The sequence below is a fragment of the Corvus hawaiiensis genome, chromosome 9 (assembly GCF_020740725.1).
Source record: "Corvus hawaiiensis isolate bCorHaw1 chromosome 9, bCorHaw1.pri.cur, whole genome shotgun sequence".
Taxonomy (NCBI): Eukaryota; Metazoa; Chordata; class Aves; order Passeriformes; family Corvidae; genus Corvus; species Corvus hawaiiensis.
This window is the reverse complement of record NC_063221.1, coordinates 30,593,277-30,610,200: the sequence shown is the minus strand read 5'-3', so window position 1 is coordinate 30,610,200 and position 16,924 is coordinate 30,593,277. Positions and strand designations below refer to the sequence as shown.

Below are 16,924 nucleotides of genomic sequence, written 5' to 3'. Positions count from 1 at the left end.
AGTAAAGAAAGTAACTGGGGAATGATTTATTCACTGCTTCTGGCAGTGAAAAAGAAAACCACTAAGAAGCATCCAGCAAAATGATCAGGCAACAGACAAAAGAAGTGGTTCTTCCTTATGCAGCACAGAGTAAAACTGGAACTTTCTGCCACGGGATGTTGTGGAGGCCAAAATAAAGCATGGGTTAAAAGCACATCTCTGAAAGGAAAGTTCACTGAAGGCAGCCAAACACAAAGATGTGAACAGAACCTCTGGCTCATGAAACCAAGCTGTTTGCTGCCAAAATCCATGAGGCTGTACTCTGAAAAGCATCACTGGATGCCTCTCCTGCTGTTGTTACCTTTCCTTAAGTGTCCACCACCAGCTCTTGTAAGAGACAGCGACCTGCATAAGGTGAGCCTTTGGTCTAGCTAAGAAGAGCCATTTGCTCCTCTCTGTGGGCAGATGCCAGTTTTTGTAGCTGGAATGTGCTGTACCTGGCAGTTGAGAAGCAGGAAAATTGCAGTAGGCATCCAGCACAAGGAAATTAGGGAGAATTGCTCCTCACCTGGGGCAGAAGCAGGGGCACATCTAAAGTCAGTGTGGCAGAAAGTGTGGGAAAGAGAATGGGAAAAAGAGATAAGATATGGTCTTCTTCCCGTACCTGGTCCTGTACCATCTTCTGGAAGTGTCCAAGGCCAGCTTGGAGGGGGCTTGGAGCAAGCTGGGATAGTGGAAGGTGTCCCTGCCCATGGCAGGGGGTGGAACAAGATGAGCTTAGAGGTCCCTTCCAACCCAAACCATTCAATGATTCTTTAAGTCTCCCTGTCTCCTAACACCTTTCCTTGCACCTTTTATCTTTGGGTGAAAATGTTTCCTTTAAAATAAAGCCTGTTTTCTCCTCTAAAGCCAAGATCAAACATGTGCAGGGAGTACAGTAGCTGCACTGTGTGCTAGGCACTGGAGTGATGGTTGTACTGGGAATGTTAATAAACAGTGCCCAGAGCAGAACTTCTGCATAAAAAAAGGGTGTATGTTACATCTCTCCCCCTCTCCCCTGTCTCATGCAATATTTACACAGCTGTGCTTTGTAAAAAGTGTAGGGGGGGGTTTATTATTATTTTTTGGTAATTTATTTACCTAAGATAGCCCAGCATCTGTTTTGGGGTGAGCTTCTTTCACAAAGTTTCACAGTTGCCTTGACTGATGCAAAAGGAGGTCATGCTCCTTACTCAGTGATCTTAAAACCATTTGTTTCAAACACTTAGACATTCTATTTGGCTAATTTCTGTTCTGTTCTGTGTTTTTGGTTTGTCCTCTGCTTGGAAATGTGCATCCCTGAGGGAACCGATCTGGCTAGGTGAGTATTTTAGTTATCTGTTTTATAAAATGCAGAAGTGCACAGGAATTTGCAATAATATGCATCATTTACTGGCTCTCAATATGTACTGTATATGGGCTCTGAAGATTACTAATATTTTCCAGCTGCCTCAGGAAAAAAAAAAGAAAGAAAGAGTTCAATGGAGTCATTGCAGTGGGTCCTTTCCCATGACTGCCTACACAGGTGATGAAGACTTTCCTGTGTCCTGAAGAATTAATAAGCCTGAACATTTCTATACCAGCAGCATACCACAGGAGATAAAATATTGCTCCTGCTTCCCAAACACATTAGAAAAAGCAAGTCTGCTGATCTCAAGTGCTAAGACAGCACATGAAAGGAATGTAGTCCATTTCCCAACCAAGATCTAATCTATAGGAGAGTTTATAGATCCAAGTAAACATCCTGAATTGGTCCCAGAAGCAAATAAGAAGACTAGTTCAATTTCTGGAAGACAGTTACACTACTTTTAATGTGTTTAATGCCATTTTGCAACTGAACAGCCCCATGCTGCACTATCAGATGATCTTCAAGGATCTCTGGGTCAGAGGAGACCTGTCTGGAGCTCACAAAGATACAGGTTTGACAGACCCCAGATCAGCAAGAAATGCACAGGCACAGTCAGAGGACCAGAGGAGCTTCTGTCTTTCAGAGCTCACCTGTGGAAAGAAAGTGTCTGCTTTTGTCTCCGTGCCAAGGAAGGTGGTAGCTTTCACTTGGTGTCAAAAGTGAAGCCCAAGCCACATCACTGTCCTTGCTCTAAGCTACATTTTGTGGGCTGTTGTGGACAGAGGTTGAGGACTGCCCAGCCCTGGAAGTGCCCAAGGCCAGGCTGGATGGGGCTCTGAGCAGCCTGGCATGGTGGAAGGTGTCTGGATGGGACTGGATGGGTTTTAGGGTCCCTTCCAAGCCAAACCATGCTGTGATTCTTTGATTCTCTGATCAACAACAGGTGGCAACAAAATGTTGCTTGGCCACCAACAACATCTGAGGAAGGTCAGGCCCATGGATGACCAATACAGCACGGCCATCCCAGGAATCCTGCTCTCATTGGGAAGCTTTTGTCAGGGAATAGTTTTGCATGCACAGAACCCTTCCTATACGTCAAAAAAAAATGATGCAGGTGATGTGAATTGTGTGTGGTGACAGGAATACCTCAGGTGACCTCCTGCTCGTGACACTGCACAGAAGATCTGCTTTCCTCTAGGTCACTGAGGTCAGTGAAAGCAGCACGTAGGGGTGCTGTTAGCACCAGGCCAGTTGAAAACAACTTTGGTTTGATAGCTACAGGAAAATTCTTTCTGCATTTTCAACTCGGAACTCCTACAGCTCCAGCTCCATTTTAAAATGATGCATTTCCTGACATCTGGAATTAGATGCAAGAAGCAAAGCCACAACACTGACCAACCGCCCGACTTCTCCGGGACCATGCTGAAGGGATGTTTTCCTCAGGGGATTACAGCAAAGCTGAGGCATGTGCTTCAACACTTGCATGGGATTACTAATTTTATTAAAAATGGAAAGTACAGTTTAGGCTGAACCCCAAGGCCAAGTCTGTTGTGTTGTCCAGTGTCTGGAAAAAAAATAAAAGGAGCCTTGGAGGGATGTGAAAACATCTAGAACTTTCCAATCTGAACTGACTTTTCGGTGAGCAGTTCTCCCCCCTCCTCCCACTTCCTTCCATGATTTGGAGGCAGCACTGCCAGCAGCATGGCATGTTGTCACAGGTCTCATGCTACTACGTGAATTGCCAAAGACAAGCTGAGCTATTGATCCAGTGGTAATTTGCTGTCAAAATGACTCTGTCTGCAATGGCAAATGAGCAATGTTAATCACTTGACTTGACGAATGCCACTGCAAAAGACTGACAATGCTCAAAGCACCACCATAGACCTGCTGCATTTTTCCTGGCTCCATTAAGTTCCTGGTCTTCACTGGCCTTGACCAATTAGAGTTTAACTTACTCATTAAGGTGCAGTTCTGGGAAAGTTCTGTTTAAAATAAACAACAACTTATATTGGTGAGTAACTCATCAGCTATGCAGCAGCCTGATTCTGATTGCCTGGCAGAGAAACACACACATTTTGTGCAGTATCTGATAAAAGATCTATAATGTGCTAACACAAACCTATCATGTAGCACCTGTGACTAACAGATTGTGATATCAAAGTCTTGATGCCTAAGTGCTCCTGTAAATGCATTAAACTTTTAGCGGCAGGAACTGTAGACTGCCAGTGACAAGGAGCTGATATGGTATTTCAGTAAAAGTTGATAAGTGTTATTGCTCTTAGAAGAAAAGAAAAATCTTATGTTCTTGAAAACCACTGGGCAGCTTGTGTTTTGATGGGATACTGTAATGCAGAGAGCAGGGATACGGCAACACATGGACTCTATGAAAAAAAAGACATTTAAGAAAAGCTCTGTATCCTACAGCTGCTGGAGTTCCTTGAAGTGCGTTCCCATCATACATTTCACTTCAAGCATCTACCTGTTCACTTGGAGTCAGCTTTTTAGGCGGCTGCATGCACGTGGGGCCTTGTTTAATTCTGTGTTAAAGAACGAAGTTCCTCCTGAACATGAGGAACAACTTCTTTCCTGAGCGGGTTGCCCAGAGAGGGTGTGGAGTCTCCCTCACTGGAGATATTCAAGACTGTGCCATGTGCTCTGGGATGACCCTGCTTGAGCAGGGAGGTGGGACCAGATGACCCCTCGGTGGTCCCTTCCAACCTGAACCATTCTGTGTGAAATGTTCCCACTGTCTTAAGATATTAAGTTCAACGGAGGAAAAAATGGCACTGGTGCCTGCTGGGAGATGTGCTGAGGTGTGTAATGAAGCTGCTGCACGAGGCAGGTACAGGCAGAACAGCTCTGGGACTCCCTGACCTCACACGCCGAGAACCGGCGGCAATTCAATGTCACATCTGGGAAATGCTGAGTAAATACAATTGGCAGGGATCCTGGATCTGGACCTCCTCCGGTCTAGGGAAAAGTGATGTTACCTAGGCTTTGTCTTTCTTCTGGAGGCCTATGGGTATCCAAATAGTTCAGGTCAGGGAAATCAATAAAGATCATGAAATTCCTGTGTCTAGTTATGATCCAGTGAAAACTGCCCACTGCAGCAAGCCACTGAAAGGTAGTGCCAGAGAATTACTTGACATTGACTGCTCCAGGTCTGAAGTTGAATGTTTTCCCAGTGAAAAGGGATTATTTTTCTATTCCTTATTTTGTATAATACATGGCTCTCTTGCTTTTCATCATATTTTCTGCAGTCAGTCCCTTGAATCATTGGCAGTAACGCAGCACAATCATTGAAAACTTCTCTGGGCTCTGAGTTAGTGCACGACATCAAGGCCTTTGATGAGCCCACAGACCTTTTGTCTGAGGACAGATCAGACACACTCTTCATCGCTGATGCTGGGACACACCACACATATTTTATCTTCCAGGCAGTGCCAGGCAACAACTGTGCTTAGGGCATAAAGAACACGATCCAGGATCTCCCTTATACCACTTTCTCTCGAATTTCCAAGATATAATTTCAAACAGAAATTGAAAACATACTCTTGTGGTCATCTGAACTATGCCTGAATGAGCTTTTCTGATGCATATGGCATAAATAAAAGTTCCTCAGTAAATATGGAGAAGTTTTCTTGCATGCTGAGGAGAAAGCCCATGCCAGATTTAAGAAAAGCATTATTGAAACAAGAGTTTGGTTGCCTGCATGTGGTTGTTCCATAACCAGCCATGGGGAGAGGCACGGCACCATTAAGTTAGGGGTCACTGCCACTGCAAGGGAAATACTCCAAAATAAGATCTCAGCTCCTCAGTTGCATAGAAATTCCTCAGAAACTGTTTTCAGACGGTCCCATAGATGGTGGCATGGGAACAAGCAGCAGTAGCCCAGGTGGTTTAAAGAGCAATCAAGAGGCCAGCTTTAATGACATCGTTATCACCACAGACGAGTCCAGAGGTCTAACGGGGAGCTCTCGAGCTTTCTGCAGGTTCATATAAAACTATCAACATCCTAAGCCCCTGGAACTGTGGATATGTCTGTGAGCCATGCAGTGCAAGTAGTGTTACTAATTCCTTAAGGTTTCTGCACTGAAAGTCTCATTTGGTTCCTGGTTTTCAAGGTGAAGGCACACAAAGGCCCAGCAGGGCGGGACAGGAATGGAATATCCAGGGTGGAGCTGGGACAAGGGGATGACCAAGACATGAGCAGCCCCACCAGTCTTTCAGTGGAAGAAGGACCACAGAGCTCCAGCCATTTTGCAAACCAAGTTGGTCAAGACCACAACCAGAGCAGAGCTGTTTGTGCCCTCAGATACCTCAAGAAGTGCAAGGAGTACAAACATGTACCTTTCCTGGGATTACTGTCCTCTAAGGACTAAACTACCATGTGGAAATACAAGTAGAAGATCTAAGAATACAGGTAGAAGATATAAGTAAAGAAACAAGTGGAAGATCTAAGAAAAGAAACCAATAAGATACTCTGAATTTGCATCTTAAACATTTCTTTCCGTGCCACGCTGTAGAAACACAATGGAGGCAGACTTGGCAAATTCCATCCACATGCTTCACAAAATGACTGATGGAGCACAATGCGAACATTACTCCTGGACTGGATCAAGAGAACGCATTAAAAAAATGCATAAGTGGAATACAGATATACATTAACTCAATCTTTGCTTATTATGGAATTAAAAAACGTATACCTGTAATTATGGCTTACCCCCATTACAAGCAGAGCTGCCACAGAACTGAACACGGGCCAGCTTTGTGCAGGAGTTCAAAGCCAGTGTGATGCTGCCTTATTTTCTTACTAACATCATCTTTATCCTCTCTTGCCCTTCTTCTCAGTTAACAAGAGTTATGTACTGAAAGTGCTGAGATAAAGTAATGGTAAGGAGGATACCGCAAAAGGTATTTGAAAAGCAGAAGTAATTTACTACATGTCTGCTTTGTTTTACTTCCTAAGCCTTCCTGTTGTGAAAGGAAATTCATCTTTTCTGGCAGACTCCAGCCTTTTTAGGTCGGAGAGCTCCCCAGGAGCTTTCGAGTGCAGGTAAATGGATGTGAGCCTCAAGGAGTACAGTACAAGGAACATGGGATTAATGCTGGGGTTTGCTTTGGCTGTCACGTCTGACGTACAAGGAGAGTGCTGCACCCTCGGTCGCAGGAAGTATCTGGGTCTAAAGAACACAAGGCTGAGTCCTTTGCTCATCACTACAACTCTGATATGCCACGAATGGGAAGGTCGTGCTGCTGAGGGGTGAAGCACCGAGGGTCTACACCCAGGTGGGTGAAGCACGGAGGATCTACACCCAGCAAAGTCTCCACATGAGACAGACATCAGGGTGCCTCAGCAGAGCGAGTAAAAGCTCAGAGGAAGGGCTGTGGATGGACAATAGGTGCAGCCTGTATCCTGCACACAGCGGGGACCCCGGGAGTAGGCACGGGGGAAGCATCCACTGCCTAATCTAAATAGCACACAGAGTGGTTTTGTCCTCTTCTGTTCTCCTGCCAGTTTGCACATATGTTCTGAGCATACAGCCTGCCCTCCAAAGACCACTTACAGGGGCAATCACAGGGAAGCAAAGCAGGAAGAAAGTATCCAAAAAGGGAATTTGTTCAAGAGAAAAAAATGGAGACAGATGTAGAGCGACTAGTCACGGCTGGCGGTAAATAACCCTCTGCCTGGAGTGCTCTCTTTCTCTAAGAGGAGCTCACATATTCCATTTCATATTTCCTTTCTAGGAAGTCAAATCTTTGTTTTCCTGGCATTTGTTCTTTTTCCCTCCTGTATGGTCTAAAGCTGTCTTCTCATTTTCCCTTTCTCTTGTACCTTTTGCTCTCTTTGAAGTGCATTTCTCCCATCTCCCTCTCACACAGACCTGATTTCCCTGCACTGTCCCAGGCCACACCTTTCACTACCACCCTCTCCCAGTGCTTGTGCCACGAGCACACGTGTGCTTCACACCTGCTCCAGGGTTTGAGTCTCCCCTCTTTCTCATGTGCACACCTCAAAATTAAGCAGATGCAACACACAGAGATGGAATACTCATCCTCTCACTCCCATAAACCTGTCAAGGCATATAGGCCAAGAAGCTATCTCTGCATAAATCTAAATCTCCTGTGAGGAAGCAATCTACTCAAAGGCAATAAAGGCAAAGGATGTATTATTATCTTTGGTGTGGATCCTACTGGGCTGGGAGGTTGGCTGCTGGCTCCTCTCTGAACTTTCCTTCCCAGCCAGAGCAGCCATCCCACAGACAAGTCTAAGCTTCCTTTCCTTGGTCTGATTTCCTCCTCCCGTTGTTTGGCCAGTAACCCAAAGGACAGGGTTTAATTATGGAGTTTGGAAACCTGGCTTGCACTACTCTGCCAGCACAGGATATAACTTCAGCCTGTCTTCTGAAACAGCATCATTCTGCACTGCTGATACCTGTGTTATCCCACACAGCACAAAATGAGCTGCAGGGAAGAAATGCCAAGTCAAACAAAAAGATGGGTTTAGTCTTTAAACTTTTACTGCAAACTTCACTGAGAAGAAAACAAAACACTGAAGCTCAGAGATTATTGTGTGCTAAAAACTGTGCCACCATTTTGATTGTAGATTAAATAAGCGGCAAGGCCTTTCTCTGGAAATAAAGACATCGGAAAGGATGGATCTGAAACTGGTCCAGGCTCCAAAGCTCCCTCTCAGAGAGGAATGCTGTGAAAAGCCCACAGCTAAAATGGGATGTTAACATCACTTGTACAGCTTTCAGGTGACCAACTTATTTTCTAGGCAGATGCCCCACTCAAACATTTTACACTTCTGGAGGCGAAACCCCCATGTCAAACACAAAAGGGCACATGTTAGTTTGAGACCCAGGTGTGATGTCTGTGCACAGACCACAGCAGGATGTGTCCCTCGGGGGAGCACCTCGTGCCAGTGACACACCACTGCTGCCCTGGCAGGGAAGGACATTCAGCACTGTTTTGTCCTTCACCACTGATGAGCTGTGGCTCTTCAGGTAATCCCTCTGTCAGCCGTGCTCTTGCAGTGACCCTGTTTTACGGAGAAGCTGAGGCAATGAATTCAGAGGACAGGCTGCTGGAAAGCCATGGCAGAAAGCACTGGGGTGGGGCTGCGTGGATATAGCACAAGGATGGCTTGGAAGTGCATCCCACGTGGGCAGGACAAAGCTCTTTTTCTTCACAGCTGTGACAGTGATAGATGGCTTGGTGAATCTGAGCTATATCTAGTTGGTACCTGGCTACAGTCCCTGATGCTGCAAGGTGATTTTCTGCCATTTTACAGGCAAGACTAAGCAGAATCTGGGATTTTTCTATGCTAAATGAGGAAGGTCATGAGGAAGGAAGAACCTTCTCTTGTCTGACTTGTTCTTGCCTTTCTGAGCACCTCAGGAAGTTTGACATAGGCAGCTGTGCTTCCTCATGATGTGCACCCAGTGGTGCCAAGAGCAGCAGAGGTTCTTTAGAGGTGTAGGGCTTTGGGTACTTCCCTTGCCCAGCTCAGCAGCTCAGTGCCACCATCAAGCCAGGACTTGGATGAGCCAGAGGTAATGACCACATGTGGGGAAAACCACCAGAAGTGACAGCAGAATTAATAGCCAACCTCTGGCTGCTGCACAAATGGAGAACATTTGTCATCAACGAGTACCCCAAACTTTGGGGGGAGCTGTCCCCCAGCCTGACAGGGATGCAGAAGCAGTGACCCCATCAGTTTTTAGCCATCTGTGTCTGCAGAGCAGGTTGTGATCTCTCCCTTCCAGTGGGCACTGAGCTTTTGTCCGCGTTTTTGCCGCTCCGTGAGCAGAGGTTTAGTACAAGGTGAAGCTCTGCCTTACATCATCTGGAGCCTGGAGCTGATGGAGAGAACAGCCCCTGGTGCCTGTGGAGCAGGACTCCTCAGTGCAAACACCAGAGCCCTGGGGACGGCGGTGGCAAGGCAGTCACAGGGAGCCTGGCACTTGTCTGCCTGCAGGTCCACCCGCTCCTCCTGCCAAAGTGCCACATCTGCAGTCAATAAGGGCCCACAAGCTGGCTCCTCCTCATTAGAGGAGAGAGGGCAGCTGGCAGGGGATCCTCCAAGGGCTCCCAGGCACAGGAATCAGTCTCCTCCCAGTCTGGAATAGCCCAAATTTGGTGACTTTCTGGGCATGCTGTAAAGGACAGCTGTTTGACAGGGTCTCCAGAGAAAGCTGTGGGTATGTTTCCTACATGATGAAGGATATAGGTGGCTGGCCAAGTGCCCACAGAACTGATTTTAATGCTGTGCAGGTCGAATTTACTTTTCTGTGCTGTACAGTTCATTATACACGGTGCCCTGGACAAGCATGTGTTTTTTTCCAAACAAACGAAAACCATACTATTTTAAATCCAGACAAACAAGAAAGACCAAAAATACGTATTGCAAAAGATGCTTTACACTTTTAGAGGACCTTCTCAAACCCTGGGAGGCACTGCTTGCCTTCTTCTAACAAATAAGAGTTCTGTTATTTTTACTGGCAATAAATACTCAATTATTTAGCTGTAAGCAACACTGAGACATTAACTTCACCTATGCACGTAGCACTGACCCAGAAAAATATTTCCAATAGTATTAAGCACCCAGATGATCTCAGGATAAGTGATCAATGGACAGTTAAGTATGTAACATAACATAACCCAAAAAAAATGATCAACAGGAAAGATCACACAAAAAATTAACTGAGAAGAGGCCAAAGAGCTGCTTCCTCAATGTTCTGAAGTGTAACACCCAGTGATATCTATTTTGATATGAAGCCTCCAATCACACTTGACAGCATTACAGATTAATAAAACAACTCCTTCTGTAAGTCTCTTAAAAGTCATTACTAAGTTATCTCAAGTGTTGTATAATGCTTGAAAAGTCCTTCTACCTTATATAAGTTTAGGGATATTTATTTAAGCAGCATAACTGATGGAGCACAGCCCAGACAGGTACTGCTTTTTGCTAGAAAAAGCTATCCCAGAACTGAATCTGGACATTTTGACAGAAAAAGACCGCCTATCTTCTGCTGCATTATTTAAATACTTCAGATATTTGGCCAAAACACAGAAGTGACACACTACAGAAACATTCACAGCTGCAGGAGCAATAAAACCACTACCATATTTTCATAGACCGTTTCTCGGAAGTGACGAGATGTCTAGGACTGGTCACCTCTCTAACACAGAAATTCTGATAACAAAACAGAGCAAGTGGAGATGATGTTCTGGGGCTCTGGGAGCCGGGGCTTACCTGGCTCCACTTCATGCCATCCGCTGGATTGGCTGCCGCTGCCCGGAGAGCGCCCTTGGCTTGTGTAGAACGGCTCCTCACCAGGGCTGTCCATCTCATCCTCCACAGACTTGAGACGTTTTGTGGAGCTGAGAATGCAAAAAACACGTCATGAAGGCATAGCAAAGAAACCAAGGTGCTGCTGTTGGGGCATGCTTGAGAATAACTGGGCTAGGGAAGGTAGAACAGATTTAGGGCACTTTGGTGAGCTACAGAACAACCTTTCACAGGCCAAACCCCTAAGCACACATCCCTAACCAGACCAGAAGTTAGTCTGACATTCAGGCTTTCACAGATCCAAAAGCAGGACGTTTTTCAAAGCACGCAGAGGTCAATAAAAAGGCAAGAATTTAATTTGCACTGCGTGATTCTCGCCGTTTGAATGAATACGGTTATGACACACGAGACTTATTTTCACCGCCAGATTTTTTCACGGCTAATTCTGAAAGCCAATTGTTTATCAGTTCAAACTTTTATTTTCAATCTTTTCAATTAGCCCAGACCTCAGTCCCATAAGAAGAAACATAGGCAAGGGAATGATGGAAGAATCCATTCCTGGTTCAAATGTTCACGTTATCCTACAACAAGAAGCATTTGACTCTGCAGCTGTGCCAGCAAGCACAGAAAGCCCCCAATGGGTATCTCTGGCCAGTGTCAGCATTAAAGAATCCCCCTGTGATAGATCACACCTCCCTCACCAGAGGCTCAGGACACAGAAGAGCCCTTTCAGTGGTCTCTGGTGGCCACTGGCTCCAGCAGTTCTGCAGGGAGAGGATCCCAGAGCCAAAGACACTCAGCTTGGCTCTGTTTTCCATAATGAGTTGTACAGACTGCATGGGGACCTTACTGAGAATTTCTCTTCTAAGTACTTTTCCAAGGCTGGGCCAGCTCACTTCCCTCCCCCCCCCCCCCCAAAAATCTGTATTCTATTAAGACTTGAGGCATTCAAGAACAGGCTCCTCTGTGTAGGGGGAACACATTTAACAGACATAAAATCTTCCACTGCAATTCCTATTGGTTTAGAGCTTGCAGCCTCCCGACCCGAAGCTCTGCACAGGTAGGAGCTGGCGGGTGTGCAAAACCAGCTGGTGAGAAACAGGAAGAATAAGTCTTATGGTATGTGTGGAATGCAGGTTTGGCCATTCCTTAATTCAGAGAATTGTTATGTGTCAATAGGGGAAATTGTGTGCATACAATATAATTACCGCCTGATAATTCTGCTGAGTCTGTGTATTTAAAGAATTTTTTTTTTTTCTGACTGGGAACAGCCTAATGAGAGGAAAACAAACATATTACCAAGTTATTAACTACCCATGCTGTTTATAATTAGCTCCTTATCAGTGGTAGCTATTTGCAGAAGAATAGAAGAGCAACTACTGAGCTCTTAAGTAACATTAATAACCTCACATTTGCTTCTGGAGTCACCAGTAAATTCTACCTGAGAATGGTGCTAATGATGAGTGCTGTAGGCTACACAGTTTACAGGCAAGAAAGAAACAGCACAAAGTTTTTAACTGATGTGTAATGGGAATTGTAGTCACCGAGCTTCATAATGTGCACACTAAGTGCAAGACAGAATGTTCTTCCAATCACTGCAAACTGTAAGAAGTTACTGCTAAGAGCCTCTCGTTAAAGATTATTATTTTTTAAATAAAAACAACAGCTTTATTCAAACTACAGAGATTTTTCACACGTGCACTTGCTCACTGCAAAGCTGGTGGCACTGCAGGCTGAGATAAAAATGTAAAAGAGCTTTGGGCTGGAGTTAAGACTTTCTTGTCATGTCTTTGAAATAAGTGATCTATTTTGGCTGTGGGGGAAAAAAAAATCAATCTGGTTCCTTAATAAGTGTTCAAGACTACTCAAGTGACTGAGCTTGTTTATAAATCTAATCTCATGGATGATTAAAGTCAAAGGTAAAAAATAAAAAATATCCTTGTTTGATAGTTGGCATCTAAGCTGAAATCAAAATCAGATGGGGCAGTCATCTGCATTAGTAATTCAGTTTACCAAAGGCTGAGTCACAAACTTCTAAATGCTTTGTGAAAACTAAATGCTTTATAGACCAAGGTCCTAAAACAGTGTTAGTCTCACAGGTAACTCTTTTTACAATAAAGAGTATATGCAAGTCTATCTTAAGACTTTCCTCTCATCTCATTATTCTCCAAATTCTCTTCTGCCACAAGGTGAAACTCAACAATTCCAGTGGAACTTCTCCTGATACACCCAGATACAACCAGGAGCTGCACGAGTCCATGCAGCAGTTTTCCTTTGGGGCTTGTACACACTGGAAGAACTTTACTGCAATCCAGCTGAACATTCAGCTCTGTGAATCTGAAACAGCTCCACATCGTGAGGCCCCCAAACAGCTTGTCAGAGAATTTAATGGTTACTTTCCCAGATGAGTAATGATGCTGGCCTGGGTTTCCAAGGAACCTGGTAGTAGGCAGAGATTAAATTACCTGGTAGAGGATGTGCTAGGTAAAGACCTCCTCATCGCTCCTGGGCTCATGCTGTAGTATGAAGAACTTTCCAAATCTGAGAGGGAGAAATTAGGGCCTGTTCCTGCAGCTATTGGTGCTGGGGAAACAAAAGAGATTGCAGTCAGTAAGTCATGTGAATATGGCATGAATTGCACTTCAAAATCACTTTCTTCTTCCTCCTGAGTGTGTTTAGTTTCACAATGGGAACAGGTGGGATGTGGAAATTAGGAAATGCTAATGGTTCCTGGCATTGCAATCAAGAAGATGGAAATTTTATCAAGAATACAATGTTCCATGACATAGACTGTCTCTTACGTTCCTCCAAAGATATTATCATTATTTTTTAAAATTAAACAACTATGGCATGACTTTCTCTAAGCGCTGCTTTTCTGTTAATGACTTTCTAACATTTAATGAAACTTGTTGCTTTTAGGACCACGTTGTCTCTATTGGCATGGTTACAGATAGGCTGCATCATCCCTGTAGAGTGCTTGGCAGGATCTATAAGCAGCATAGGCAGGGAAATACACACCTCAGGACCTCTGGGGTACATGTGATGCACAGCCACAAGCGCAGAGGTTAAAAAAGCAGGTGAGAAACTTGAGCTCTTTTCTGCCTAAGAGCATCCGAGCTTTTCCTCTGCTCTCCTCCAGCTAAATCAGAGCTAGAGACATATGACTCCCCAAAAGTTTTACCCAGCAGTGGGCTTCCACTCTTCACCCCATCACCTTATCCAGTACTGAAATTTTTATTGCAAGGGATATGAATCCCTGCAATTTCCCTGTCCTGGAGCGTTGGTTTTGGAAAACCTCATGGATTTCTACACACCCTGGAATTTGCAGGCACAAGCCATGAACTCCATGGGCTGTGTTCTTCTGGGAACAGACAAGGAACAGAGCAGCTTAACGTTGAAGTCAGCAGAGAATGGATTTTGTGCCGAAGTGCCACTAATACAGCAAATGGTACCATGTCCACTGTGGCTGTTCCAGTGCTATTTACAGGACAATACAACTTCGGGGGCTGACAATTACAGATCATGATTTTCTCTCACATTTCAGAGCCATCTGAAAAAGGACGTCCTGCACAATAAAATGCACCAGCTTGGCCTGGGCTGTATTGTCTGAGAACCCTGATTCACAGCCACAAAGGCGAAGCAGTCTCAGTGCCACACAGGGATGCTGAGCCAAGTTTAATCTTTGGTCTGAGAATCTGGCCCATTTTCAAACATGAAAAAATCTTTCAGTCCAACGGGGAAGGAGTGAGGAAATGAAGACAGGATAGCTCCTATCACCCAGCTAACATGTCTGGGCTGGGAGTGCTGCCACTGACTGTAACGGGGCCAGTATTTCACCCCAAGTCTTAAGGAGCTCACAATGTCAGATTTGACAGAGGAATAATGTAGCTTTGCAGCTGCCTCATCATCCCCACAAGACAATTAGTTGTTGTTTGGCAAGGATCTTTTAAGAACGTCATTGAGACAGAAAGGGAACAGCCTGGATAGCCACGGACTTTTAAAAGCCGGGGACGGAAAATGCACAACGCCATTAAAACTTGAGAAAATCTGGAATGATCATTAAAAGGAATTAAGTTGGGAAGTAATTTATGACAAGAACACTCAAATCCTTTGTTATCTTCTCTTAACTATCATATGCTTCCTGCACACTGGGTATATGAGAGGCTGTGTTAACTGAAGGAAAGAAAAATTAAGCCCAGTAAAATTAACTCGTTTTATCAATTTGTGCTTTCTGCAACAGCTTCCTGACAGCAGCTACAAGAGTCTGTAAAGCTGATGAATTTGCATGGAAAAAGAAACCAGTGTAAGTAATTTGTGTAAAAGGTAACAGGGACATGGACTGCTATAATTCAGACACCCTGCAGATAGCAGACTGCTGCAGTGTGTGCAGTTATGGGTTAGAAAAATGACCACACTGCAGTCAGTCTGACTTGAATGGAAATCAATCATAAAGGTACTCTCTGCAGCATCTACTCCACAGTTTTCAGCAACTTCCTTGCCAAACAGATTTGTGCTCTGCAAACCCTTTCCTGAGCAATTCCACTGCACCCTCTGCCTCCCAAAGCCCAACTTAGAGTTTAAAGCACGCAGTTTTCCAAACAGGAACGTAAAAAGGCAAGCACTAAATTAAAACACTGTTTCTTTCTGAGGCACAATGAATTTCGTGGACATTGCCAGATTTATGAAACAATTTTATTCCAAGGAGATAAGGAAGAAAAACTGGTATATGGGCAACGCTTCCCTTCTTTCTTTCCCGTGCTGTGTTTATTGCCCTTTCCCCAAATCCTGGATATTTCTTGAGTTGGCCCTATAGGAAAATGGAATGTGTGTCCACAGCAGGGGTAGGGTAGGAACAAGGTATTGCTAATGCTGTGTAAACTCAGTGCAAAGCAGAGAGGGCTGATCCCTCAGGGGTTGCTGCCTGGGTAGCAAACAAGAAGGATGCTGTGCTGGTCACCAGCCAAACCACCTCGCCACACTCAAATGCCAGTTTGAAACCAGAGGGTTAAAGAACAAAACTCACCTTTAACAGACACCAGCAGAGGTTAAAGTGCCTGGCTGGGCTGTGGGGGCCAGTACCTGAACCCTGTGGCAGTCCTTGCACAGGAGCCACCACCCTGACAACCACCAGCTCAAGGTCTCTGGCCCCAGAAGTGCTGTGGCAAAGGTTGCACAGGGCTGAGCTGTTCCAAAATCCCTTCTCCTGCCTTCCTGACAGTGCCTGTCTTCCACCAAAGCCCATTTGTACCTCTGCTTGCAGTTATTGCATTTACTGCCATAAATCACAACAACGTGCTGGAGTTGTGGCTGCCTCATCCCTGGAAGTGTCCAAGGCCAGGCTGGATGGGGGTCTGAGCAACCTAGGATAGTGGAAGGTGTCCCTGCTGGAATGAGATGGGCTTCAAGGTCCCATCCAACCCAAACCAATCTGTGATTCTATGATTCCCAGCAAAGGCAGCATCTCTGCAGAGTAAGCAAAGGGATCAAAGGGGTGCAAACTGTGGCAAAACTCTGTCTAAACTAAAAAACTCTGTCTAAAGTAAACCTCCTGACTGCAGCATATGACAATCCACCACACAACTTCCCTACCCCTGTTCCTACACCCCAGGAACACGCTCCAGCCCCACACGGAGCAGCGTGGTGGGAGCTGCAGCCTCACAAACTCCAGGCAACAACATCAAAACCACACCATTCCTCCTGGAAGAAATGCTCTGCAGCAGAGTGACCTCCTGGCAGCTCAGGAACATCCTCCAAATGGGAAAGGATGTCAGAAACTGTGGCTGTGAGTCAAAACAAGAAATCTCCACCTTGGTGCTGGCATCAAGATGCCACCTGACCCAGGGCTCTGAGCTGGAAGGAGGTGAGAGGGAAGGATCCCTCTTTCTCCACACCCAGCCTGGAGCCCCCATTTCAGCTGCTGGCATCACAGAAGATTCCCTGTGCAGCTGGGACACACTTGGTGATGCAGGAGGAGCTGCTTTGCCCAAAAGGAGGAGGAAGAGGAAGAGGAGGAAGGTGGGTGCCTCTGCCTGACACTTTTCTACTCCCAGGATGCAGGGCAGCATCACCCTGCTCCCAGCCTGCACCCTCCAGCTCAACGCCTCACCCGAAATGTCAAGAAAAATAATGGAGAAATTAAGAAAAAGCCCTCTGACTTAACCCAATTGCAATATTTATTTTGAAAAAAATTACTGAATTACAGAACAGGAAACCCACTAAATAAAACCAGCCAGGCTGGCATTTGTCTCTGTTGGAATAGA

The 16,924-nt window shown here is 45.3% G+C and overlaps 1 protein-coding gene across 18 annotated transcripts in view; it reads right to left on the bottom strand.

The window, feature by feature from the left end:
* NFIA (nuclear factor I A) overlaps positions 1-16,924 on the bottom strand; it is a 350,608-nt gene that overhangs the window by 67,822 nt on the left and 265,862 nt on the right. For all 18 annotated transcript variants that reach the window (XM_048313292.1, XM_048313295.1, XM_048313294.1 and 15 more), the window contains 2 exons: positions 13,130-13,247; positions 10,629-10,756 (listed from right to left, as the gene is read on the bottom strand). In XM_048313292.1, the coding sequence (XP_048169249.1) occupies positions 10,629-10,756; positions 13,130-13,247 (246 nt within the window). The remainder of the gene's footprint in view (positions 1-10,628; positions 10,757-13,129; positions 13,248-16,924) is intronic.